General features: G+C 51.0%; 8 protein-coding genes across 8 annotated transcripts; 4 read left to right on the top strand and 4 right to left on the bottom strand.

Moving 5' to 3' along the window:
- Window positions 1-50: 50 nt before the first annotated feature.
- On the bottom strand, window positions 51-456 carry ColSpa_06160 (uncharacterized protein; the record flags this gene model as incomplete). Its single annotated transcript, XM_049272372.1, has 3 exons — window positions 51-91; window positions 220-299; window positions 395-456. 3 exons carry the CDS (start codon window positions 454-456, stop codon window positions 51-53), a joined length of 183 nt encoding a protein of 60 aa, XP_049128329.1.
- Window positions 457-2,460: 2,004 nt separating this feature from the next.
- On the bottom strand, window positions 2,461-2,688 carry ColSpa_06161 (uncharacterized protein; the record flags this gene model as incomplete). Its single annotated transcript, XM_049272373.1, has 1 exon — window positions 2,461-2,688. One exon carries the CDS (start codon window positions 2,686-2,688, stop codon window positions 2,461-2,463), a length of 228 nt encoding a protein of 75 aa, XP_049128330.1.
- Window positions 2,689-4,815: 2,127 nt separating this feature from the next.
- Window positions 4,816-5,289, top strand: ColSpa_06162 (uncharacterized protein; the record flags this gene model as incomplete). The annotated part of the gene is made up of 1 exon (XM_049272374.1): window positions 4,816-5,289. One exon carries the CDS (start codon window positions 4,816-4,818, stop codon window positions 5,287-5,289), a length of 474 nt encoding a protein of 157 aa, XP_049128331.1.
- Window positions 5,290-14,065: 8,776 nt separating this feature from the next.
- On the bottom strand, window positions 14,066-15,887 carry ColSpa_06163 (uncharacterized protein; the record flags this gene model as incomplete). Its single annotated transcript, XM_049272375.1, has 14 exons — window positions 14,066-14,121; window positions 14,174-14,221; window positions 14,273-14,339; window positions 14,394-14,429; window positions 14,793-14,844; window positions 14,900-14,956; window positions 15,006-15,068; window positions 15,134-15,188; window positions 15,239-15,275; window positions 15,325-15,391; window positions 15,446-15,491; window positions 15,548-15,574; window positions 15,634-15,759; window positions 15,818-15,887. The coding sequence occupies 14 exons, from the start codon at window positions 15,885-15,887 to the stop codon at window positions 14,066-14,068; spliced, it is 807 nt and encodes a 268-aa protein (XP_049128332.1).
- Window positions 15,888-17,329: 1,442 nt separating this feature from the next.
- Window positions 17,330-17,560, top strand: ColSpa_06164 (uncharacterized protein; the record flags this gene model as incomplete). The annotated part of the gene is made up of 1 exon (XM_049272376.1): window positions 17,330-17,560. One exon carries the CDS (start codon window positions 17,330-17,332, stop codon window positions 17,558-17,560), a length of 231 nt encoding a protein of 76 aa, XP_049128333.1.
- A 1,141-nt stretch (window positions 17,561-18,701) lies between these two features.
- On the top strand, window positions 18,702-18,968 carry ColSpa_06165 (uncharacterized protein; the record flags this gene model as incomplete). Its single annotated transcript, XM_049272377.1, has 1 exon — window positions 18,702-18,968. One exon carries the CDS (start codon window positions 18,702-18,704, stop codon window positions 18,966-18,968), a length of 267 nt encoding a protein of 88 aa, XP_049128334.1.
- A 1,261-nt stretch (window positions 18,969-20,229) lies between these two features.
- On the top strand, window positions 20,230-21,057 carry ColSpa_06166 (uncharacterized protein; the record flags this gene model as incomplete). The annotated part of the gene is made up of 1 exon (XM_049272378.1): window positions 20,230-21,057. One exon carries the CDS (start codon window positions 20,230-20,232, stop codon window positions 21,055-21,057), a length of 828 nt encoding a protein of 275 aa, XP_049128335.1.
- Window positions 21,058-24,537: 3,480 nt separating this feature from the next.
- ColSpa_06167 (uncharacterized protein) lies at window positions 24,538-26,126 on the bottom strand (the record flags this gene model as incomplete). The annotated part of the gene is made up of 4 exons (XM_049272379.1): window positions 24,538-25,040; window positions 25,095-25,157; window positions 25,202-25,830; window positions 25,885-26,126. 4 exons carry the CDS (start codon window positions 26,124-26,126, stop codon window positions 24,538-24,540), a joined length of 1,437 nt encoding a protein of 478 aa, XP_049128336.1.
- Between the last annotated feature and the right edge of the window lie 1,115 nt (window positions 26,127-27,241).

The raw sequence follows: 27,241 nt of genomic DNA on the forward strand, positions 1-27,241 counted from the left end.
ATAGAGAAAAGTTTGGGGCTGAGAAGCGCCGGCTTGAGGCCGCGTCTTCTTCACTCACCAGAGGCGATGAAGTTGAGGGCCAAGGGGAAGGCTGCGGGGTGCGTGTTAGTTGCCGTCATAGCATCAATGAGGGAGTCTGATGAAAAAGATTTGCGGGACTGTAGCAACAGCGACGAAGTCGAAATCTGCGCGCTACGCTCATTAGAGGGGATTCCTGACCCGTTTGAGTCCTGTTGCCGGAAAGGAACTCTCCCTTGGACTGATTGCGGAACTTCCACGCAATAGCAGTGCCGGTGATTCTGCATAAACCCGAACAGTCAGTAATCATGGCTATGAGAAAGCGGGTTGCTAAGGCAAATCAGCTCATTGGGGTTGAAGCATTGCCGGTTCATACAGGAAGAGTCCATAAGTGACGTAGATGACGGCGTTGGACGCCGCGGCGGAGGGTTGGCCCATTATTGCAACTGTTATCGGAACTTGCTTCAACGAAAAGCGATCGGCAGCCTCGACAATGTGCAAACGATGCGACGAGTGCTAAATCTCGGCGGTGTTGAGGGAGAGAATAGTGCACGATGATATTCAGCCGTGGCGTGAGAAGAGGAAACAACAGGCGAGATTTGCGCGCGCAATTAAACTTCTCTAGAGAGAAAAATCCTCACGCAGGCGATGACAAGTGACAGGCTACCACTACCTAATTAGAACTAGGAGAAGCATGATTCGATGCGGGCACTCTATCCTTCGATGGGATTCGCTAGTGGTTCAGCTAAAGAGTGGATAAGCGTGTCGTAGGCGTGGGGCGGGTTGAAGCGATCAAATGGTCGACCAGCAGTGGGAGGACAACGGACCTTTCAGAACGGGTTGTTGGCCACTCGGAAGGGCAGCTTGGGTGCCACAACTCTCAAGTTGGACCGACGTGGAGAAGGGTCCCGAGGAATACTTGGATCGTTTGGTGGGGAGTTGCGCCGTTATCCGGTCCCGGTTCGGTTAGATTACGAAATGACAAGAACCCGGGGACGGAGGCTGTTCTGTTACGAGAAAGTGATCAATCTTATGCTTTGAAAGTCTCGTATCATTTTCACAGACTTGTGCTGGCGTGTCTTCTCACCAAAAAGGTTTTGCGCCCAGCTGTGATGCCTTAGGTAAGCCAGTGTGTGGATCCGCCCCCGGTCCGGAACCGGCCGCGGCGTGTGGTCACCACGATGTCGGAGCTTCCATATTCTGGCCGTACATATTGTAACATTTGAGAGCTTGACCGACGTTGCCCGCTCCGGCGGTTCTCATAACTTGGTAAACTCACGATGTGTCCAAATACATTGCGTTGGTCTGAGTGTGCTTGCTCATGGAATTCTTCGCATCGGGTACGTGTCACTGTATCTTGTGTATCGAGCTTGGGTGGGATCGTCCATGTCGACCTGAGTTCCGCCCGACGTTGTCACGGCACCAAACCCACCGTGCACTTTCGTTTCGAACCGGAGTTTCACTTTCGGTCCCCCGTCCTCTGTCAGTCATGTTTCGGCCTAACCGTCACAGCTGGTTTAGGCCGCCGATGTCTCCGCACCTCATCTCGTGGCAAGCGTTAATCGAGGATCATGGATCGCGGCTCATGCCAGTCTATCTCACTATTAGCTAGCCTCTAACGTCTGCGATTGGAGATTGCTATCACTCAGGCTTTAGGGATCTACTATGATAAACGACAGCAGGAGCAAATGGACAGCATCGTGCATCCAGCCTTGCCAGTGTTATGTTGCGCATCAAAATCCAAACGTTGCCCCTGAAGACGGTAGTCCGAGCTGTCAGCCGCTTGTCATATATCATCAATTCGCTGGTCAGGTTCACATAGGTTGGATCACTTCAGCTACTGCAACTGAGCAGCGCCTCCAGATAGGCCACTGTCTGAGATCCGAAACCTTGCATTCCCGCACTGCGACAAGATTGAGTGGCGATCTAGTGTACCCAGAAGCAGTACCAAGTCTGTGTTACCGACATTGAATTGATAGACTTTGGCCGCGAGATTCAGAGCAAACCGAAATATCATGACTTTGGGGGGCAGCAGTGGCGTTTCAATGAGCAAAAAACAAGCGGGAGAGCGAGGTGACAAGACCCAAAGAGGCCGCTATCATTGATATCTGTCCAGCCGAATAGCAGTTACAACGTGTAACGTGAAGCAAAATTTTGAGTAAATTTTTGAAGAACCCGCTTCCAAAACTCCAAATGCAGCCGCCTTTAAAAGAAATGCACCAGTTCCAAAATCAAATGGGTATAAGGGAGCACCGCTCCCAAGTGCTCTAGCAAGCCGTAGTCGTGTGCAGCCGCACGGTCCCGGTTACCGTCTGTCCTTTTGTCCGTCCTTTTGCCCATCCTTATCAACGCCTTGCGAGAACCGTCTCGCTCCAGGGTATCAACGCCATTCGGGGCGTGATCAGTAGAAAGCGTGTCGTGGTCGTTTCCGACGACGTTTGTTCATTCGTCTCGGTTGGGGTCGAATTTCGAGCGGTCAATCATGTGCTCCCAGGGCACTTTGGTCTTTGCGCCCTTCTTCATACAGCTCTTGCAAACAGATGAGTCGTAGTCGACCTGTGTCACGACAACCTTGCAGCGTTTCTGTGTCTGGCTGTATCGATAGCACCACTCGGAGGCGCCGGTAAAGTGATGCCCGCAGGCATAGTTGCGTCGGTACCACTCGCACATGGCAGCAAGTGATAGATGATTGAATTTGTCGCTTATTATGAGCTGGAGGTTGATGTCAGCTAGGCCGCAACCTGGAAACAAGAGACGTCTGACCTACAGTTGTGAGGTTGACTTAGGCTGGGAAGAGGGAACTTGGCATGACAACTCGGTCAAGGCAAGTGCAAGGGCCGACGGATACCGGTGAGCGAAGGGAGCCTGTCAAACCACGTCCCGAGGTGCTGGTTCAGCGGGTATATGTAAGATCCTAAGCCCAAGTGGCTGCAGGAGCGGGATCGATGGCTAAAGAGGAAAAGACCCGAGGGTTTCTATAAGATCTCGGGGCGCTATCCCTCGATCCTCCTGTATCTGGGACAAACTTGGCTGACAACCTAGGACCGATGGGCAAGATACCTAGGAATGGTTTCTTTTTCGAGAAAAAAGAGTACGGGTCATTGCTGTTGCGTGTCGATGACCAAACAACCCCCAGGGGTAGAGAGGATTTTCCCTTGTCTCAAACCAAAAGAAAAAGGAGGATAATAAGCCGTCTATTATCCCAACTCACCCGTGGCCGCAAAAGAAATCCTGCCGGTTCTCTCCAGACTCGACGACCAATGTCTCGTCCGTCGTATCCGTCTGTCGTGCGTTCGGCCGTGTGCGTGGTCGCGGCCCCAAGACTATTGTTGTCGCCACGGGCACGATTGGAATGAAGGATCCGAGTCAGAAGGGTACTCCTTGCCCTTCTCCCCCCGGCACGAAAATCCAACCAGACAACCACAGGCCTTTTATTTGCTAAGCGGCTTGGTTGTTGCGAAAAAAGCAAGAATACTGTCCATGACCTTGGGCGGAATGCGAATGGCCTTTTGGGCCAATCTTGCTGGCCTGTTCGTCCCGTCCCAGTGCTATTCCCCTCGGAAAACGATCATCCCAGCGAATAGAAGTGGTTCCGACAGCATTTCAGTAGAATGGAGAGCTTCCATAAAACGTAGCAGCTTGCTGCTTGGTCGGATCTTCAAACCAATTACTTCATGTCAGGAGCAGCTCAATCCATAGGATCCCTGCCTGCCATTATCCCCAAAAGATTTGCGCGGCGGAAGGTCAGGGAGATGAAGGGGCCTCTGTTCGAAAGTGGATAAGGGGCTCCTTTTTTTTTCCGTCCCAATCGGCCAGTTACACATAGTGGCGCTGTCATGCGGCTAGAAATATGAGATGTGACGGCGGCCTAAGATGGTTCCACGCGATTGGGGCAGACGATCGCCCGGGTAATCCACCCCGCAAGTCTTTGGGCTCAGTCTTGAAATGGGGTGTCTACAGAGACGGGTGGGAAAAGAAAGGGTTCCGTGGCAACGATAGCACGAAGCGAGGGACACACGCATATCCCCCCCCCTGCGCTCGTCACACACCTTTTTTTTTTATCCATTCTTCCGTGCATCAAGCGAAATCTTCAACCCTTACCGCTCTCTGCCCTCTCCGTTATGACGCCCATTCTTAGATACTATGACGGATAGCTGGCATATTACGTTAGGCACAAAAGGTTTGGAACCTGAGGCTGAACGGCTTTCCCATGAGCCCACCTTGCTAATGCGACTGAGACATGATGAGGGAGAGAGGCATGCAGAGCCAGAACTGGGGTAACGGGAGGGAGAAGAAAAGGTTCCTATAAATGAATTGTTGATCCATCCTTGCGGGCAATATGGGAGGTCGAGTCCTCCCTTGGGGTCAAGACAACTCCAGCTTTAATCTGCCAAGGCCATTCCGTCTTCCGCCGCCTTTCTGGAGCCAGCCAGCCCGTCCGTCCGCCTCCAATTTGACGACGCAGCACCAGGATCCTCTCGCGCGTACTCGGGGATTGGACCGGAACCTTGAGCACGCCGGGTAAAGAAAACAAGTCTTGGAAATACAAACAAAAACAAAGGAGCTTGTGACTTCCCGTCGGCCTTGGAACCGCCCGAGTCTTCGATGACGAAAGACCAACGACAAATCCCCTTGTGAGCTTTGCCTTTTTCTACTCCTCCACCGAGCGTCGATAATACAGAAGAACCATGTCCATTCAAACCCGCTGAGTCAACCAACCGACAACTAACATGTCGTCTGCAGCTGCAAGACTTCACCCCCGAGTCCGTCCTGGCCATCCCCACCATCGTCGCAGCCATGCAGCTCCACCCGCGGACTAGCACACCCAAGGCTTCAACGGTCCTCCGTGACTTTCTGAACCAGGCAAAGTGCATCTGCTGCACACTGCGTGTGGTGGAGCTGACCCAGGACCGCGCTGTCGTGGAGTGGGGATCCGTGCCGTACTTTACGGCGCGGGGCCGGCGGGCTGAGTTCGTCTACTATACGGCAGAGCGCGTTACCGACGTCAGGCCTGAGGTGCTCCGGACCTGGACGGGCCGCAACGAGCCCACTGAGTGGGTTCGGGACCGACTCCGCGACAGCTGGCTTGTTGAGCAACTCGTCTACTGGGTTGAGTTCCTCGAGGAGTGGAAGTTTTACCGCGAGTGGTACGTCTACAAGCCGGAGCTTTTCGAGGGCAAGGTCCCGGATGTCTTGAGCCCCGGCTGTAAAGGGTGTGTTAAGCCGCACTGGCCGGGTGGGCTGAGGCGACGGGCTTCGTCTTGTGCTTAGGGTTTGAGGGTTGCAATGCGGTCAGCAGGCTGGGTGTTGTTAGGCAGGGGAGCTGAATTGAAGGTGGTGAAAGGGCTGGGACCGAGGGTTTGTTTCCTATCCGTTTGTTCTTTTATTTGGCGGGAAGCTCCTCGGCTAGTGCGCGAGGCTTCGATTTACAAGGTTCTAATGATCTTTTGTGATATCATTTCTTACAGAAGAGGATTCGGAGGGATGGTGTGGTGGAACAGGGTTGGGTTGGACGGATCCGTGAGGAGTGACGAGTTTCGGTAGCCAGATTGGGTTGCTTCAGCAGTAATAGGTAGCCATAGCCTAGTTTAGGTAGAGTAATTGCATTAACGTGGTGCCCCCAGGTCACATAGACATGTACCTTCTCCTCGTCGGTTTTGACATCTTGAACACTTACTTCGCATGATTTTTCATGCAAAAGACTATATGCCCACAACTTAAGCGTTACATTCTCCCGTTGTTACTTTGTTTTCAGTTCTCAAAACCTCATCCAGATCTGAAACTGGCATCCATTCCTACGCCGTTCAAGAACTGCATGCCACATCCAGCACGTTACCCCAGCATCTTTCCTGCATGGCTTACAAGGGACGCGAAGTCAAGACCGAGCTAAGACATGACGGACCCCGCGCGGAACCAGGATGCCTCACTCCCCGAAGACCCCATGCTCGCTCCGACTTCCCTGTGGTAAAAGCCCTTGTCACCACGTTCCAGGATGCGATGTTCTCGGTCCCTATTACACCACTTTACAGATCGTGATAGCCTTGCAGGCACATAAAAGCTCCCATTAAGAAAGAAAAATGAGAAGAAAAACGAAGCATGCCTGCCTTGCATCCTCACATGTGTCGTTGATCAAGCAGCTCTCCCTGGTTCCGCGAGTCTTCCCCGGCGCCTTTAGCCCTAGCGGGACGATTAATTGACGTCCCGACTCAGCAGATACGATCTATTAGTGCGCTAACTTTGCGCCTATTCATCCTTTGAGCCTTCGGATCGGATTTGCCTCCCATGCCATGCCTTCATGGTTCATCTCGTGTCTGTCATTCGTCTGTCATTCGACAGGCGCTGGGCATGCCACGCATTCAACGGCTCCCGTGCTCCCTTATCCTAGTCGTTCCAACTCGTTCACCGCCGGCATCTTGCTCGGAGGGGCCCGGTTAGGTACAGACCTTCCACCGGTCGCACCTCGTAGAAGAAATTTTGCGGCGCGGTGATGGCCATATTCGTAGTCAGCCTGCCGCGCTAGAAGCCCTTCAACTACGGACGTATCTGAGCCTCGCTGTCGATCGACTTTCATTATCGAGTAAACTCGAACATCAGCGTCCGGTTCAATGCTACGGTCTAACGTAGCATGCCGTCTTCCCGCCCGTAGCCATTTTACCCTTACATTCCTTTTCGGAATTACCTCACCTTCCTCACTGTTCAGACCCAGCTCTCTCTAATGCGATCTATTCAAAACAATGCCGGCTCGCGGGTACTTCCGCCATGCTAATCTCTCCCAAACCACCGGCATGAACCTTATTCACCGCAAATTGCTCCCTGGACGCCTTTGAGTGCCTCGTGTTGAGCCTCAGGTAGTCCCTTGCCTTGGCGACGTCACAGCTCTGAGTCAATGTCTCTGTGTCGGATAGCGGCCTAATCGATCAGAAAGAGACGATCTGATCTACGTTTCAAGGTCACCAGACAGACATGTGTGAGCCATGATTACCCAGCCTAGAATGGGGTTGTCCAACCTCTCTTCCCCTCACAGGACAGCTACTTCAAGATCGTGGCTAAAGAAATTGCAGAAAAAGCAATTCTTGCATTCAAGGATGGGGGACGTCCTCTATCATCACACACACCCCTGCTCCCCCCATCCTTTCATGAGAGCACACCCCTGTCGGACGACAAGGATGATGTGCACCTTCCAAGAGACTCGTCATTTTCCCAGCATCTGTGCGTTAATTATTGGCACCCCTCTTCCGATGCAATCTACCTAGGCACGCAGGTGGGCGCGTTGCGATCTCGAGATCTTGATCTGCTCGTTTCCCATCGGCTTCCTTAGCCACGCTGCTCCGTCTAGTGGGGTCCATGGACTCGATTTCCTCAACGCTATTGGTACGGAGGAATTGTTAAAGGTAAAAGCTGGTCGGACATTTGACCATATCGGACATCAACTCGATCGGTACATCTCGAACTGCCCTTCCAACCGGTACGACCAGAGAGCATCATGCCCTAGCATCGAAAAAGACATCTCAATCATAATCATGGTTGTGAATCTGATGCCAGCCTGCCGCATATTGGGCGTGCGGGCTTGCATTAGACGTGGTCTTGTGCCTCTAGTTCTGCAACATGCGTATCCCACACAAGCCACTTGAAAGCTATGCAGTCACCGGTCCGCAACCGACTGCAAGCGCACAACAACCGAGAGTCAATAAGAGTTGTAGCGGTGTCGTTGCACCACACACCACAGGTCAAACATGCATATGTTTAAGGTACGTAGCCACGTCACATCGGCTTACCTGTCCGTCATCCTCTACACAAATGCAGAAAAGCGGATATCATCGGAAAGAACAGGGAAAGGTCAGATGAGCCGGGTATCAGAGATTAGACCAACAGTTGTAAGTTAAGAAGATGAGCCATCATCATTCTTTCATTCAGCCATCCCCTAGGTATTTTGCGGTGAGCTTCGCGCAAGAAGTTGGCTGACGTTTGTTGGTCCACCTGCACGCTTCAAACCCACCTAAGAATCTGAAGTGACTGGGATAAAGGACAGCGAAGAAGCAAAGAGACCTTGGCCTCCATTTTCAATGTAACCCATCTCCATCGAGAAGGTTTCCAGAAAAGCAATATTCACGTGGGTAAGCACCAACTTGGGGCAATCCCAGATTGCCAGCTCACACCACCGTGTTTTTCTATGGGGTTATCGGCTACTTGCTACGGCATCATCGGTCAACCGCTCATGCTAGAGATATATACCTTTGGGGATGCAAAAAATCAGAATCGAGAAAAGCAGCTCGTTAAAGAAAGTCTTATATTTTCTAGTCCCAAGATGTGGGCTTTCCAATGTATCAGCCGTGGTAATGACATGATAGGAATAATACACGGAAGAGGAGTCCAGCATTAATGGCGATGGCGAGAAATTTGCTCAGAATCTTTGTTCCTTTCTCGAGGCCTTGTAATGCACCTACATCTGGACCAGGTCAGTTATGCACCCTGGAAAGCCTTCAGCGCATCGCCTTACCTTCGATTTTCTTGCTGATGATTCTTTCTTTTCTTCTCTCACATTTGATATTAAATTTGTTACTCCGGGTGCTCCCTTTCCCTTGAGGCCAAGGGCAGCGAAGACAAGTGACAAGGGATTCACGCCACGGCTGTCTATGGAATGAACCCGACTAACCATGAAACGACAAGCTGGAATCTGGAAGAAGAAACCACTTCCCTGGCCGTTACACAGAGCTGGCCCTGACACAAGGGGGCCTACTTCAGCTCAAATTCATCCTCTCCGACATCGCCCCTGCCTGACGTGTGGGAGCATCCTCCACGTCATCTGCCGATTATTATTGTGGGTTACTAAATATCGGTTGATATGTCGGTCTTGCCGACGCCGGTAAAGGTTCTAGACTTCCCAAAATACTCCAAAACGGTCACTTGATTTCGGAACAGAATTTCCAGGAGTCTGGAGTCGTCATGTGAACAGAGTTGCTGCAAATCGATGAGATCAGATTACTCGGACATTCTAATCAAGTCAACAGGCAGTTGTATGAGGAATTTTCTCACTTTAGCCAGTGTAGATAACCGGTCAAAGGCGGGTCTCAATTACTAGTAACTAGTTACAATTCATTCGGGAAACCAGCAGGATATCCTTGGTTCATTGACTTTTATTGAATCTAAGCTCACGCCCCGCTAGAAGTTTTCGCGCAGTTCCTTGTCAGACCCGGAATCTCGCACTCGGGTTAGAGGAAAGAGCCTTTCACTTAACAATGTGGCATCCTTGAAACTCATACGTGACCGCACTAGACTTTGGCAATCGGATGCAGGAATAGTAGTCCGGCTTACTGACTTGATAGAACCCCGTAACATTGCCCAGGAGCACAGTTAGTGAAAACATAATCGACTATACACAGCTAGCCATCAGTTCGAAGGCAACGTTGAGATTAGAAGTGAGACCAAGAGCTGATTACGCAGTAAACCAATTGTTGATCTTTTTGTCGATAATCATCACTTGAATGATCGAGAAATGGCCTGTGGCGAGTAGACTTAATCCTAAATGGATACTGCAAGAGGTGGTGCAAACCTAAGTCTCAGTTGATCAGAAATATAAGTCCAGTGAGTTCCGTTGTTTTGTTATATTAAGGAATGGGTACGTGTTGCTAGTCACTTCAAACACATAGGTGTGGCGCGAAAGCCAAGTAAGATGACTTTACTTTCAGTCTCAGTTCTCCTAGTCGAACATGAGAAGTCGAAGGAATTGAAGATTGGTCAGACGCAACAATCTTTACGAGGGGGAGATAGGAGGGAGTGCTCGGGTCTGGGGGTACAGTTCGGAGGGGGGTATTCGCAGTACCAAGGGGGGCTTCCGAAAAGTGGATCAAAACTCGGAGGGGGGTCTAAAAGTTTATACAGCAGTTATGAAGAGGATAAATAAGCGTAGGACAGTGTAAGACTATGATTGGTTGAGAGACAAGCTAGAATCCTGCATTGTCGATACATGTGTTCCGCATATGCTCTACATATACGAGGAAGACGCAGAGCATAACCTGCAGAAAGTAGCGGTGAAGGTCAGTTAGCATCATCTTTTGCATTCACAGGCGGTGAGAGCGAGGAAACGAGGATAAGCAAGCAATAAAATATAGGTGCTGAGGGAGTATAAGTTGAGTACAGTCTCTGCATATGCTGAGGCCTGGCTTAGACCATACTCACCACATACTTCGCTAAGATCCAACAGCAATGGACAATGTGCCAGACGACACTAGTAGCGACTCTGATTTTACTTCACCACCTTTATCTATATTATCTTTTAGTGGATCTGAGGATGAAAATGAAGACTGGAGAGAAGATGCAGGATATCAGAGTATTGATGAAGATAATACTCAAGATAATGATAAAGATGCAATTGCTGGATCTCATTATCTGTTAGGAAGATGGGTTAATGATGTAAGTTTTTATTTTATCAATATTATTTATTTTACTAAACATTTTTTAGGATCAGTTTTGGCTTAATAGCTATAACCAAGCAAGCAATCACTATGACCCAAAGACGTTACTATGCCAGATGGGTCAGTCTGAAGTAAGTTTTATATGTATCCTTAACATATACCGGATGTGGGATGGGCATATACTGAGCATATGCTGAGAATTTATCAGGAATCTATCCAGCAATTTGGAGTCCTTCTCAACAACAGAGGAAGATACGCAACATCTGCAAGAGATGTCCAAGATCACCTTACTCCTCCTCTTTTTCCTAAGACTTCAAAAACAGGGGTTTTACATTTTATCTCATGCTACGAAAACAATAGCAATATTTCAAAATCAGATGCCCAGCAACTTATAAGCATACTTACAGACACTATCCAATACTCAACTCAACATAAGGAGAAAATAAGCCAGCAGGGATGTCCAGTTCTTGGGTAACATACTCTCAGTATTGTCTCTGCATATACTTGGCATATGCTAACCATATATTGAGAGTAGTCCAGGCAAAAATCAAGTTTGGCACCAATCCCTGAAATGCAGTGGGATCAAACACTGTAGCTTTACTCGCAAATCTGTTTTAAAGCCACATAGGCTTTTTGATTCTGGTAATGCTATTAAGGCACATCAAATCCTTCGAGAAAAAGCAAAAAGAATGGCAATTGTACCTACACTTACAGAGGATATTAAGAGTCAGACGGAAGCGTAAGTGAAGCCTATGCGAGGCATGTGTTGCGCATATGCTATGCATATGTCTCAATTATGAGGTGCTAATAATATATTCTAGTTACTTTGAGTCTATTCAAAAGCTCTGGAAGCTTGATGGACCTTGTCAACAGCCAGCTAGAGATGGGAAACAGCCAGTATCTACTTGTAGAAACCAAAGATTTACCACCTTTACTAGGAATGATGTAAGTTTATGCCTAACATATGCCCTTCTAGAACTTAGTTTATATTAACACTATGTAGGTTACATTTATTGGCTGCCCACGGTCTAGTAACTCAGAGCCTTGGCATACAGCATGGGGAATTCCACAGTATCAAAGTCAATTCAATGTTAACTATTTACGCCAGCTTTGTGATACTGGGCGACTTAGAGGGTGGAGTAATAAGTGTGTTTGGGTTGGGAAGACAACGAGCACAAGGCGAACATGTGGTGCGTATATGCCCGGCATATGCTAAGCATTTACTGATCATAGGTTCACAGGATACCAGCATCCAGCTGGAAGAGGCAGTGGGCGAATTCAAACGCACAAGTGTTCTGTTAAGATGGATATCTATGTTCCTATTAACCAGATTCGGTTTCCATTTATTCTTCTTCTTTGCCGAGGCTCACATACTCATATCCCACCACTACCAACAACACTACCATCTTGGTTATCACATCGCCTTGTACTAGGGCTTTCAAAAGAGCCAGATATCTCAACTTTAACTACACGTATGTTAAGTATATGTTTATATGATACTATGCATATGCTAAGCATATATAGGGAAACTACTAATGAATCCTGGGATTCGTGAGGTTTATCGTGCCTTTGGAGCAACTTGCTTTTCTGCTATTCATACAGCCTTATCTAATGAGGATATCATTGGAGTCCTGATTCGAAGAGCGCGATTGCTTGAGTTTCCAGCTGGTTGTAGCTTTGCAGGTATGAAGCATATCTTCCGCATATGCGCTACAGGTCCTCAGAATATACTAAGCATTTATCAGGCATACTTCGGGAATGGTCATATGACAAGACCAGGCTATCAGAAGAACGCTGGATCAGAAACGTTCATATATTACCTAATGGCCGTTTTATTATTATTTGCATTGAATACTTTAAAGCAAAAGCCTTCTTAAAGGCTAGCTTTTTAGAAATTGATGTAGCTTTTAAGATGGTTAAAGGAGAAACGAATACCTTTAAAATATGTGGATGGAACTCAGATGCCCAGAGTATGTTAAGCATATGCTGAATATGATCTGGACACATGCACTAACTATACTAGAAATTGATTCATACGTCTATGCATGGACAAACCTTCACTCACGAGACGGTTATAAGCTTCTCTTTAAGTATTGCTTTGAGGAGCTTTATCAGGTAACTGGTATAAAGCGAGAATGGTTTCATATTGATCCTTCTTCTCCTTCTCCTATTTATGCTATTACAATGGATATGGATGGTAAACAAGCTGGTGGTAAGTTACTTTTGAGTATATTTTATACTTATTCGTGATCTATGCGTAGCATATGCTGAGTATATAGCAGGCTTAGGCGATTACCTCACTGATCTTGACCCTTCAAGAACATGGGAGGAACATCTATGTCACGTGTTAATCTTTTGCAAGGTTCATGTGCGACGAAATTGGCGTAAGAAGTTTCCTGATCACCCAGCTGAGCAAGAGCTATGGAGAGTATGGCAATCAGACTCTTCCTCAGCATATGCAGCGCATATTGCAGGCATCACCAAACAATATCCAGAGACAATATCCTGGTTTAAGGGAAAAAAGTCTCGTTGGATTATGTCTGGTCTTGCTATTTCTATTAGCAATATTCAACCTGAAGCTATGGTATTAGCCCGGAAGTATGATAATATTGTTGAATCAAGCCATAGCCAAGATAATTGGGCTGTTGGAAAACGACTTCAGCTTCTTGCTGCTGTACTTCGGTAAGTGATAGACTCGACATACTCCCGGCATATGCGTTGCATATGTCCAGCACATACAGATACTATACCTAACATCTTCTAGGCTTAAGCTTCATGCCTTCCAAGAAGCAAAGAAAACGAACATCCTCACTCAGACTGGAATTGAATCTTCATGGAGGAATCAGAGCCAAACAGCAAGATATACCCGCTCACTTGCAAAAGGAAACAAAAGACAAAAGCAACAAGCACAACGTCGACAAAATAACCCAGATCTTCCATTTAACCCCCATAATGCATATGATACACCAATACTTAGCATTGAGGAGGGTGATGTTGCAAGTGGCCAAGAATTATCTGATGACGAGAGCACAGCTCTCCGCATATCCTCAGCATATACTGAGCATATTCCAAGCACACCTTGTGCATCCACACCGCTCATGCAGACCCCATCCTTAGGGTCATCTCCACCTTTACCTGCTTCATCATTGGCATCATCACCACTCACAGTTCGTTCCCACCCACGAAAAAGAGCAACACACTCACGGTCAATGGGTCAACGTGAAGTAGATGCATTTACACAGCGAAAAGAGGCACAAAGTCGTTCGCAACAGCAACGCTTTCAGGCTGAAAGAGAGCAAGATGAAATCAGGATTCAACAGCTTGAATATGAAGTAGAAAAGCTAAGGCGACAAAAGCATATCCGGGACTTAGAGGCAGAGGCAGCTCAGCTAAGACAGGATCTAGATAAGGAATAAGCAAAGCATATCACCAGTATCATTTCAGCATATGCACAGAACATGTATAGCATAGGAGGAGCATCGTCCTCGTTGTCATTAACTACCGCGGCGATTCTCAGCATATGCTGAGTGTCTGTCGACGCTCTCTACTCTATAGACGTAATTCATTCCCAGTTTGTTCCCAGCATATGCTTAGAGACTTGCACTCTATTGGTGCAGTTGATGCTTGGCATATGCTCAAATCTCGTTCGGGTTCTCGAACTTAATCTCCTCCTGCGCGGGGCGGGCGGAGCCTGTTCTCGGGATTAGCTGTGCATATGCTGAGTATGTGCGGGATGTACTCACGGAGAACGCGAGAGGAGGAGGCGGGGGCCTTGCCCTTCTTGCGGGGAGCTGATGCGTGGTTAGTGTTGAGCATATGCAGAGAGCATGCTGTGTACTTACTGGCCTTCTTGCGGGGAGGGGCCGGGGAGGGGGAGGGAGGGCTCTCCTCACGGGGAGGGCCACCGCGCTGGACTGATTGTGAGCATATGCTGAGCATGTGTGGAGATGATGTTCTACTCACGTTCTTGCGCTTGCGCGAAGAAGGGGGGCGGAGCCGCTGCGCTGCATCAAAGTTAGCTCAGTCCTGCATATGCCTAACGCATCCCCAGCACATATTCCCCATGTTGTTTGCTCGTGTTCGGTCGGTATCGGTTCGGTCGCGGCTCGGCGTGGCTGTGATGTTGGTGTTGGAGGGCAGAGACTCGACACATCCTCAGCATGTGCTAGGGATGTGTTCTGCTTGTTGAGAGCAGATGCCTTTTTGCTCCCCAACACCTTCCTCACAGCCACACGTCTCTGTGACTTGGCACCATGTCGCGGTGCCTTGTTGCGTTAGTTATGGGGGGATAGATGGCAAAGATATATGGTAAAGTAAATGGCATCCTCCGGATCCGAGCATATGCTCAGTAGATGCACTCACAGGGCGGTGGAAGTGCGTGCCATAGGTGGCCGCGAAGTTGGCGTCGTTGCGACTGGGATAGGACGTTAGCTGAGCATATGCTGAGAGTGTACCGGGGATGTACTCACGCAAGCTCCTCCATGCCGTCGGCATAGGTGTGGATGAGGCCGCCCTCAGGTCCAACACTGTCAGAGTGTCAGTTGTGCATATGCTGAGAAGAGACAAAGAACATACCCAGGCTCGCGAATGTAGTTCGCGTGGCGCCAGCCACCGGAACGAACCCAGTTCTGGATAGCACTGCATGAAGTCAGCATATGCCCAGTTGTGGAAGAGAAGAAGAAGCGCATATGCTCAGCACATACGTCTTGCCGGCAGCCTCCTCGGCAACGGTGGTGTTGACGCGGGGGCGGTTGGTGACTGGGATATTGTGAGCATATGCTGAGGATGTGCCAGAACTGTTCACGTACCAGCGCCAGCATGAGCCGTGCGGATGTGGCGGCGTTGCTGAGTGTAGTGTCAGTAATGTCCCAGCATATGCGGAGCATCAACTTACGGCAGGCTGGGAGGCGGTGACGGTGCCGCACATGGCGCCAGTGGCCGCATCGACGACGATGTCACAGCTGAGCGTATTGTCAGCATATGCTGAGATGAGGCAGAGACCATGCTGTACTTACACGCCGGTGTTGATGGAGGAGAGGTTGCTGGCGGGATTGGGAGCGTCTGAATTGATGGTCAGCATATGCTGGGTTTGTTCTCTGCCGCGGACCAGCACATACTGGCGTTCATCTCGGTGGTGACGGTGTCTGGTCAGAATGGTGTCAGCATATGCACAGCCTGCATCTGGGTGAAGCTGGATACTTACAGGCGCGACCGGCGTCATGGGCCTCGCGGACCTCTGCATCAATTGAGTTAGTGTTCAGCATATGCGATGCACAAGCAGGGTTCATACCATCGGGGACCCATCCGTCGTTGGGGTTGGGGATGGGGCCTGCATGTGATCAGCATATGGTCAAACGGAGCTCAACCCACACCCTGCATATGCTCACCATGGTGGTAGCCGAAGCGGCTAGGGTTGGCGGCATTGGAAATGCCGGGGTTGGCGTAGGGGGAAGTCATCTAGAATAGTGTCAGCATATGCAGAGGATGTGGTGAGAATTGATCGAGACAATACCGTGGTGGTGCTCGTTGGCGATTGTGGGATGGCTTGAAGAAAAAAGAAGAGGAGGAAAAACTTTTGCTGAGCAGCAGCTGAGGATATGCTGAGCGTACGCTGGCGCTAAGCCAATTGTGGATCTCAACAACAAAGTCACGTGCCTTTTTCGAGGAAAAAAACTTCACTGTGCCTGCGCTCGAGTATTCGCACATGACTAATCTTGCACAACTCTGATTTCCCACTTTCAGACCCCCCTCCGAGCTTTGATCCACTTTTCGGAAGCCCCCCTTGGCACTGCGAATACCCCCCCCGAACTGACAACCCCTCGGGTCTCTCTCCCCCGGCCCACAGGAAGGTCAAAATTCCCTCTTTGATTATCTAGAGGGCGTTTATAATTGGTTCTGAGTCCGGCATCTAACGTCACAATGAGTGTGTGCAAGTAGACCGCTTCGGCTATTCTCTTGAAAAATGATTGGCTGAAGGGAAATCCTTTCGCGGGTTTCTGGGATCACCAGCATTAGAGAAGGCGGGGTGTTGCAAAGGAAGTTAGAGAAGTTGGCAACGCTTGGTTATTAGGTGCTCAAACTAGTAAAATGCATCCGGGATGTGGGCGACATTTCCATTCTTGGTTGTCACTTGGTCATTGGCTCTCTGATTTGGCGCTCTGGTGGATTACTACACTGAAGACGAAGGCGACGTTTGCCCACCTCCTCACTCGGAAATACCACAACTGCCGAATTTTGATTATTGCCCGTAGTTACTAGTATCAAGGATACATCGTCAATTTTGCTTATAAGATGTAAACATTTTCCAATAGACTACCTCTCAAACAGCTTCGATATCGGAGCCTCATTGCTCAGCTGGTTGTATCTAGGACTCAGGATGCTTCGAGGTTACTTTCAACATGCTTATTCCATGCCTGTCTCAAAAAATTTATTCCATGCCTGTCTCAGAAAACCCTTACAGCGGCTTCGCTGCTCACACGGTTGTGCTCAGTAGAGTGCTGGAGAAACACGACTTGTGATGGGCCAACCTCTGCTGCATTTCCAGGGGTCTAGGATAAGTAAATCTACGCCCCTGCGTCGAGAAATGTGGCTCCGCGATACATTTCATCTTTAACACAAGGCGATCGAATTTTGGATTTTGAAGCCCCAACCACTCTGTCGAGGCAAATCGACGGCCTCGTCTTCGATTTTGGTATTGAAGTTGAGTTGGCGGCATCTTGTCCATAGGCTACCACCTATCCGGGCTGAGCAACGCCACTCTCGGACTCGCCTTCACAGAAGCGAAGGACTACATCGGTCGCAAGTCAGACAACTCCAATGGAGGAACCGTTCAAGACGGTTTCATCACTCATAACATCGTCTCGCAGGAAGTCGGGACCTATATCATACCCGATCCCAGGATGCGCGGTGGCTTCCGTTACCTTAACTTGTTTCTCACCACCGACAACTCCGCGGCTAATGCATCCTTGGAGATCCGCCACATCAGCCTCGAGATCAGTTTTCAGCCAACGTGGTCTAACTTGAGAGCATACAAGGGATGCTTCTCCTCGAGCGGCGAGCTTCTCACCAAGATCTGGTGCGCTGGCGCTTACACGCTTCAGACCAGTTCTGTACTCAGAAAGACAGGGTGAGTTTCAGGATCGGGTGGACGCACTGGATGGTAGAACGATGCTTACGTCGGCCCCGGTAACACTGTTCTCCTCTAAGGAGCAAAGTGACCGTTGGGTTTGGATTGGTGACATGGGAACATCTGTGCCAAGTGCATTCGTTAGCACTGGCGACATGGAGAGCACGAATAATGCACTGTTAGCGATTTATAGTTAGCAGGTGGGTGCTGCTTCATCTACCACGGCTAAATTCATGGCAATTTACCAATTCAACAATCATCCGATGGCACGCTACCAAAGGGTTCCCCTTATTTGTTCAATGATATTGACAGTTTGTTTTTATGTTCTACTTACACCGTGTAGAAGGGGTTGTTCTTCGCTTACAGTATTTGAACCAGCGTACCACCTGTGGGCTTTGATCGGAACATGGAACTACGTCTCGTGTACTGGTGAGCTGGAGTTCATTCAGTCAGTCTGGTCCAAGTATCTGAAAGCGATGGAGTTGAGCAGAAGAAAGGTGACCAACAGTGGAATCATCAACGTTATTGGGGCTGCGGACTGGGGGCGTTGGACCTTTTCCACTGAGCGCAGCAAGAATACTGTGAGTTACCATTCTGTATAAGTGGCGTGCTGCTTAAATGATGTGTGGCAGGCTGTACCGTGCGTGCATTGCGTACTGGTGCAGACATCGCGTCTTGGGCCCCCCAACTCACAAACGCCGCTGCCAATAAGCTGCAAGCCGCTGTCATGACTGAAATGTGGGATGAAACAAAGGGAGCATTCAGAGAAAGCCCTTTAAACACTGGCAGTGGCCTCCGGCGTCGTTCCTGATGACAGCGAAGAAGCGAAACGCGTGTCCAATTACCTCGAGTCAAACTGGACACCGATCCGCCCTCACTGCCCAGAACTCAAGAATGACATCTCTCTTTTCATCTCGAGCCTTGAGCTTACTGCCCACTTTCGCGTAGGCCGGGCGGACCGGGCCTTGAAGCTTATTGTGGACGCATCAGGCTGGTACCTGAATCATCCCAACAGGACCCAGTCCATAGTTATAGAAGGGTACCTTACTGACGGCACTTGGGCATATCGAGGAGATAGGGGCTACAGAAATGACCCTTCCTACGTCTCGCATGCGCATGGTTGGAGCAGTGGTCCGACGTCCACTATGACGGAGTATCTCGTCGGACTACGGGTGATCAAGCCTGGTGGACAAGAATGGCAGTTCAAGCCAGTACCGAGCGAGCTTTCAGAGGCTGAGACAGGCTTCACGACCAGTTTGAGAAAGTTCTCGGCAAAGTTCAAAGTCAGCAACTATGGAAAAGTCGCTGCTGAATGTGATACACCGACGGGAACTAGAGGATATCTGATTTTGCCGGGCCAAGAGCCTCGGCGGATTGCAGGCGGGAAAGGCAATGTGACGATCAACGCCTGAGTCTTGGTAGAATCAGCTACAAGCTGCATTCGATGGAAATCATGTGTACTTGTACTTGGCGAATGAATCTTGGGGAGATACGAATTTAAGTGCCTTTGATGTTGTATCACTGCCTACAATAGTACCTAGTAAGGGGTATCGTGTAGTCGAATACGTCTCATTTTAACCAGTGCAGTTTCCCTGAGATGCAGTCGAACCGTAGGCGAATACGTGAAATTTAGGACCTAGTGCCCTTGAGTGGCTCTTTGATTCTTCCTTCATTTTTTCTTGTTCGAGAAAAAGTGCGTATCTTGGTATATGTATGTATAGTTTCTCCTTTTATCAACTCGATTTTAATAGGATCTTCTGCCCATAATCTTGCACGGAAGCGTTTACCTGACAAAGCTGTTGTGAAAATGACACGCGAGCGACTGGCAGTGGCGAGCCAGGCGGGCACAGGCTTCATCTTGCCCCTTTGCTTTCATTGCCTTTACTGCTTTCACTTCATGCCCTTGTTGTTTCCTCTATCGAAAACACTGAGAGGCAAGGAAATGAACAAGAAAGAACGAAAGCAACGAGACAATCAGAGACAAATGAAACGGACTTCGGCAATGCTCACCCTATCTGGGTTATCCCCCATCTCAGAATCCGCGTGCCGGTCGTGATTTGCCAACTGAATCCAGACCAGCTTGACGCAAGCGACTCAGAATGTGCGTTTTAGGGCCTTTCATCAGGCCCTCTAAGTAATTCAGGGTTGGCAGAGACGCTTTCGGAATGAGAGATAGGGTGGCATGCAGTTGCCAAGGGCGTTGGCACGGGATTGCATTGCATCACTGCTAAGACATAGCACCTAGGCGTACGTAGCGCAGCGGGTCTCAGCTCACCGAGATTCCGCCCCGGGCGTAAGTAAGGCTTACCGGATCAGCACATCGTCTATGCCCGAAGCGGCAACCACATCAAGACTGTTGTACAACATAAAAGCTCGCCTTGGGGGTCGTCCAACTTTGGGGATTTTCTCTGATCTGGCCGAATCAGCGTATTGCGAATCGCCTTCAGACCAGAACGATGAAGAACCGCTCCGCAGCTGTATCAGTGACCGCCTTGCTGGCTTCTGGTGCCACGGCGATCAATGATACCTGGCGCACACCTGGGTCGATCCCTGGAACCTCACCACCACCATTCTTCGACACTGAGAGCGCCGAGATCTTTCAAAAAGCTTTGGCAGCGCCGAACGCAACGCGTTCTATAACCTTCCGGCCTTTCGAGGATAGTGGTGCGAGCGATGCTCAATTTGAACAAGACGAGTGGACATGGCGTGGGTGTTCCTCCTCAGCAGCGCAAGGTCGAAGACCGTCCAGCTGACCGTTCCGCAGGTGTGAATGTCACCGAGTTCGGCCTGCCCCATCTCGCCTCGAACTTCTCGGCTGTCAACGTCAACGACCCTAGTTTTTTCGCAACAACCTACGACCTTACATGGCCCAACGGCGGCAACATCTCGGCGGGGTTGAGAGGGTCAAAGTCTCCCTTCTGCATCACCACGTTTGACTACCCGTTCCCGGCAAACGTCACCGACATGTACACCGAAGCGAACACCAACAGCACCGACTGCGAGTTCATCCTGGGCGAGGACTGTCTCAACCAGCTCTACTACGAAGGCAACAATCTTGACGGAGACCAGTGCGTCAGGCCTTCGTGGAGAGACATCCCCGAATGTAACGGGACGCTTGGCGCTGCGATACAAACCAGCGCGGCCGGGGGGCCCTTCACTTTCAGTCTCTCGACGAGTGACATCAACCTCGATTCTGCAAACAACTCCCTGACCGACGCACAACCGATCTTGAGCGGGGAGGGGCTATGGGCGTTCGAGAGCGGGGTGATTAACGGAGCGGATGCGGCTCAGGGGTACTTGGAGTCCACGAACCGGCTCCAGATATTCATGTTCAACACCTGGATCAACATAACAAACGGCCGGGTGAGCAAGCCGAATATCCTCTGCATGCGGGTCAACACAACGACAGCGTCCGGCAATACGTCGGCCGCCTCGTCTCTAGGTCGCACGACTGCGGCTATGGCCGCTGTTCTTGTAACTATATTTGCGATGCTTGCTTAGCAGTTGAAAATCGAGGTCTGGGGTTGTGTTGTTTGCATATATACTAAAACCCCTGGAGCTATCCTTCTGTGCGTGAGACAAACAACGTGATTTGTTGAAGTTGCGTTTAGCAAATCTATGCACTGAAAGCTGCCGTGTTCCAACTTTGGCGCTTTTCTTTCGGGTCATCTCCAATCAGGTCCAGTGTAAGAGTTAGAAATGTCGGATAAGCACAGCAAGATTTAATCACAGGCCATCTCTCTGACGACCAAACGCTGAACACCTACGTCATCAATCGCTTTGGGCTAGACGGGCACAGGAATGTACGTGAAATCACCGAGCCCTTGGTTTGGGCGGGAACCAGGCAACGTGGGAGTCATCCGCATTCAGACACCCAAAGTACACCATATTGTGCCGACCCACCCGGTGGAATTGCGATATCTCGGAGAGGAATTCTTCTGCATCGGGTGTAGTCTAAGATTGCCCACAAGACTTGCCACGGTGTTGGTAGCCGAAATCAAAAGGAAAATCTCCGTGTTGTTTCCAATACCTTTTTTCGAGCTGGTCAACGAGATGCCGGGGGCATGGTCCTCTAGGGATGCGTGTTGCGCGTTGAGCTGATGAAGCAAGGTACACATGTAAACGCAAGCCCATGTCGTCAGCTGGCCATGTCGAAAGGGGATCCATACTCTCTGCCCATGCTGTTTTTTTTTTGGGACGAGCTCTCACCTACACCTGCAGTATCAGAGCCTAATTTAGTATGCACTTGTGAACGCTGTCCCTGCGATGCTTCTTTCCACGCATCCATGTTAAATCTCAACAAGCATCTCCGGTCAAAACTCACCCAGGCTATTTTCGGTCACCACACTGCCTCGAAATGCACGTGTTTGCACACTTGCCCACCCCTCTCCGATTGAACTGTGTTCAGTAGTGACATTTAGCCGGAGGGGTCCGACCCCAGGAATCGAATCTATCCGGCGGACCCACCCAATCGACGGTGCCGGGTCTGGGCCGCCGATAGTGGGCCACCGGATCTCCGGGAAAACCAGATGCCGAATCATCGCGACCGTCAGGCACGATGGCGTCCTCGGGCCAAGTCTCCGACAAGAGAACAATATTCTGCGGTCCTGCACCAGGAACAAAGTCGAAAAACTGGCGACCAGATGCCACCGCGACATCAGGAACCGGGCACTTTTTCCCACCTCGGTTCTCGAGCAGGTCGCGCGGCGCGTCCCGCCGCACTCTTGGCACCGCCGAGTTTCTCGTCTCCCGGGAGGTCACCAATCCACGGCGACAATGATGCGAAGCAGCGGGAATGCCCCCAAGACAAAACCGCCAAGCTCACAATCTCAATCGTATCGACACGGACCCAACCCCCCGCAGACCCTTTTGCCCTCTCACTGCGCCATCGCGGGACTGCAGCGAGCTGGTAACGAGGCCTTCGCGTGCCGGTCGAGCCAGCGTCTCTTTTTGCCATGGATGGTTTCCCCAATCTCGTGAAACCCCGTTCCAAGTGTCTTCGTCCCTTCTTCCAAACCTCGAGACGGCGTCGTTCGAAACCGACAGGCAGCACGTCTCGGGCACCCCGGACGAGGCCCTCCAAACGGGCCGGCCCATGAACGTTCCCGTCCTCGACGCCTAGGTTTCCAGCGCGGCTGAGGATGAAGAAGGCAGCCGTCTCTCCCGTCGTCCCCGGGGGATGCAAAAAATAAAACCAATAAAATTGTTTGAACTCGGTCGTGCACTTACCACAAATGTGACCGCACGACACGGCAGGTCAAAACAGTTCACCACGTAGGAGCAAGCCCAGAGTGAACAGAAAAGGCGTCTGAAGATGGGACGAAGAAGATGAAAGCCGGCGAACGACAGGCGCGGAGGGGGGGGAGCAGTCGTGAAGAACAGCCTCTCACCAGCTCCATGGGGCCGTCGCCCACCGAGTCAAGAACACGGCTGCAACGCACCGCCCTTCACGACGTCGCGCGCGGGAAAATTGAGGGGGACGACTTGACCTTAAGATAAGGATTTTAAGCTGTCAATATAGCAATTTGCGTCCCGCTACTCTGTGCATACACTAAGTTATTCTCCTAATTAACTGGCCCCGCCCGACCCAGGCCCCCGGTCGCCACAGTGCAGGCGCCGACCGAAGGCCCCCATTGCGATCCCTGACCGTTCCACCTGTCTTTTACCCCCGTGACATCATCATCCCTACCGCCTCCACCGTTGCATACTATACGACCGGGACTTATACGCCCAAAAACCCAGGGGGCACCCGTCCCTCGCAGCCCCGAACCGTCGCATTTGCGCCACGGCTCACCTCCCATCCGTCCCAACTCCGGGAGCGATCGCCCAAAAGGACCTGAAACACGTCTCAACTCTCTTTCCCTTAAGCGTCTTTTCTCTCTCTCAACCCCCCCCTGACCGAACTCCTGCCGACAGACGAGGAGAACGGAGGAGGAGGCTTCCACGTTTCGCAGCAGCCCCTTCCAAGACTTCGCCAAGCCAGCGTTCCTTTTGCTCCCCCCCCCCCCCATTCTTTCTACAGTCTGGTTGGCTGAACCACCTTGCAAACCAGCTTAGTCACCCGCTTTTTTTTAAACCCAAGATGTCCCTCTCCACGCTCAGAGTCTCGGGCGGCCGGACCGCATGGACGAGACGCTCGCTCGCACGCAGATCAGACGCCGCAGGCCCGCAGCCATGACCACCCTGTCCACCCGCCCACCCACACCAAGGTAGCATTTTTCCCAATGGGCCATGCCAAACTCTGGCGCACTTCTGCCACCCCGACTTTCCCAAACTTTGAAGGGTGCAAAGGGCGCAGGAGGGGGGCGGTTCAGCTCGATCGACCTCGCGATGAGATGGGCAACGTTAGAGTTGTCACCCGTTAGCTGAACTCTGCTGCCCACCGAACACCACCACCACCATCAGTCCATCCCAAGTCAAGCATCACGGCACTTCGAATCAATGCGGTGAACTAGGCAAAATGAAAAAAATCTGTGCAACTCTCTACTGGAATTGTGTCTTCCATTTCTCTCCCAGCCATGCTGCGTATCCTTTGTCAACGGAAAAAAAAACATCTCCCTCTAAATGTACAGAAAGGCGGATCGTGAAGATTGTGTCGTGGGGGAGGCGGTGATGAGGTGGGTGTGTGCGTGTGAGGGTGGTGACATTAGAACAATAATATAGAGGGGGAGGATGTTGTCGTTGATGTGTGTGGTATCGAAGCACGGGGGGCGAAAGCGCTGGTTTTTCATCATCAAACAAAAGAAACAATGAAAACCACATCCACGCCGGCCCTTGTGCCCTCTCATCTAATAACCTCCTGCCAGTTTCGTAGTAAACAACCAAAAGAAAACAAAACACCATGGACGCTGCGTGGTGACCCCAGGTAGAACCCTAAAAGCAGCTTGTCGTCGTGGTCAAAGGCCCCAAGTCGTGGCTCCGTGTCGCATGGCCCGCGCGGCGTATCCCCATCCCCGGTTGTTTGTCGTCGAAAGGCAAAGGTTACGAGAGCTCCTGGGTGCAGGCCTGGACCTGGGCATCGCAGTCGGCAATGGTTCCCCCGTTTAGACGTCCACCGTTGAAAGCATTGAGACAGCCGTTCCGTTGAATGTCGCAGGCACGCTGCACGGCAGAAGCCTTGGAGACGAACGAGTTGCCGTTGACGGAGAAGGGTCGGCTGCTATCGCCAGAGTTCGTGACCGCCGGGGCCGCGACTCCGCCGATAGCGTTCGACGTCGCGCCTCCTTTGCCAGATCCAGGGTTACCGTTGGCGTTCTGTCCGGATCCGGTGTTGCTGTTGCCGGAGGTGCCTCCGCCTTGCTTCGACGCGCCCGAATTACTGGCGGCGTCCCCGCCCTGGCCGGCTGTGTTAGCATTTCCGGTCTGGGGTTGTGATGTGGCCGATCCAGGGGTTGCGCTTCCAGAGGGTTGGGGAAATTGGCCAGGGAAACCACCGCGGCCACCTTGGCCGCCACCGTTCTGCTTACCTCCACGGTTACCTTGGTCTTCAGAACGGTCAGTCTATGTGCATTGGATTAATGAAACACTAGCCTACTTACTTTGCCCTTGGTTCTGGTTCTGGCCGTTGTTTTGTTGCTGGTTGTCTAACGATTCGGTCAGTGCTGGTTCAGGGGGAGTGTCGGAAGTCAAGCCGCCTATGACTTACTCTGCTGGCCATTGTTCTGCTGGCCATTGTTCTGCTGGTTGTTGTTGGCGCCGTTGTTGCCACCGTTGTTGCCACCGCCGTTACCTCCAACGGTGAACTTGTTGCAGTCATCCTGGGCACCACGCTGGGCGACAGGCATCAGGACAGGCTGGTGGTTGGAAGCACTGGACATGGTGCAGACACGGTAGTTTCCAGCAGGGAGACCTCCAGTAACAGTGGCCTTGAGGTTGCCGTTTCCATCGCCAGCGTCGTTGATACCCTTGAAGAAGACGAACTTGGTAGGGTCCAGGGCGTTTCCGGGAGTGAGGGAGCCACCCATATCCTGAACGGTGACGTGAACGTGACCAATGATCTGGCCAGCGCCGTTGAGGTTCTGGGGAGCCGAGTAGTACGTAGACTGAGCGTCGGTGAAGGAACCGGCTTGCAGGTTGTTGACTTTCAGCTGGACGTCGAAATCCTTGTTGGCCTGGATGTTGCCGTTGTGAGGGGGGTTCTGGATGATGGTCGAGACCATCTTGGCCTGAGCGGGGATCTTGCCCATGACAATACCGTTGCAAGAGCCTCCAGTCTTCTGTTCACCGTTGGTCAGAGTCTGGCCGTTGCAGAAGTTGATGAAGTTGGCTTTGTCACTGCGCAGCTTGGTTAGCATGTTTGATACACTCGGCGGGTGGTTGTCCACTCACGTGGCCGAGTTGGCTTGTTGCGCGGAGGGCTTTCCGGCCTGCTGCGAACCCGTCTGCACTGCGGCCTGGTTCAAGCAGAGCTGGTTGTTGTTTCCACCGTTGTTGTTATTGTTGTTGTTGTTTCCACCACGGTTCTGACGCTTGGCCAAGGCAGCGCTCAAAGGCGAGTCGAGGAAAGTGACGGAGGCGTCGGCGACGGCGGCCATGCCCGCAAGGGCGGCAACGAGCTTCTGAATCTGCATCTTGTGTATTGGTCGTCGATGGATCGGAGAGGGATTGTAGACCGAGTCGCTTTCAATAAAATACTATAATTGTCGTTCGAAAGGGGTGGTTCCAGACCGAATAGTGAACAAGAGTGGAGGACGAAAGGAATGGTCACAGCACCTGGATACGTAGCAAGCTGGAGAGAAAAGAATGAATGAATGTGAAGGCACACTCCCAGCGTGAGGCAACAGGATGAATGGAAATAAAGGTTGGGAAGACGAAAGGAATGATCGAAACTGAGCTTGCTGTGGATTAAGAAGGGAAGAGACGAGACAAATATGCGTCCTTTGCCAAGATTTAAAGTCTTATATGCGCAGGGCTGCGGTTGCAGGCTGGTACCGGTTCGGCCAGGGATTTTGGTCTTGGCAGTGGACTCGGGAGGGGGGAACAGTCTCCACGAGTCCAAAACGCGGCGCAGGGGAGATGGGAGAGGAGACAAGGGCTGACAGGAGTAGTCGAGTCTAGGTAGTGTACTACAGTAGACATGGCTCAAACTGGCAGCAGGGGGTGTGAGCACATGGATGCCCATCAGCATCCGATCCCCGTACAATGGCAGGCCCGCTTTGGATGACGAGCCGGGAGGGGGTGTGAAAGGGCATGATGGGGTCTGATATGAGTGTGGAGGACCATACTCGAGTCTGTACACTAACTAGTACATCTGTAGAAAATTACGTAGCAACTGTCTGGCGAAATGGTATACGACAGCGAGCTGGCAAGGAAAGGTGCCCCTTGCGGACAGATGACAAGGCATTGGGGGGGACGAAAGACGAAAGAATACAGAGACGTGCGCTTTTGCAGACGGTCCTCGAGCGCAGACCGGCTGCATGGCATGGGGCAAGAAAAAAAGGGCAGCAAACTTATTGGCAATAGGCGTAAAAAGAAGGTCAAGCTACGGTTTGAGCAGGGGTGGACGTTGGCGGAGACGGTGGACGTCCATGACGGACAGGTCCCGACTCAACCAGATGGCAGGCGAGGGAACGAAAGTTGAGTCGAACAGGGGCGGCTCCGGTAACGTCAGTGTGCCGTCTCTGCCTCCCTCTCTCGTCTTCGACCAATCTCGACCCATGGCATGTCAGCTGCTGTGTCTGGCCAG

This window comes from Colletotrichum spaethianum, assembly GCF_022836535.1.
Source record: "Colletotrichum spaethianum MAFF 239500 DNA, contig14, whole genome shotgun sequence".
Taxonomy (NCBI): Eukaryota; Fungi; Ascomycota; class Sordariomycetes; order Glomerellales; family Glomerellaceae; genus Colletotrichum; species Colletotrichum spaethianum.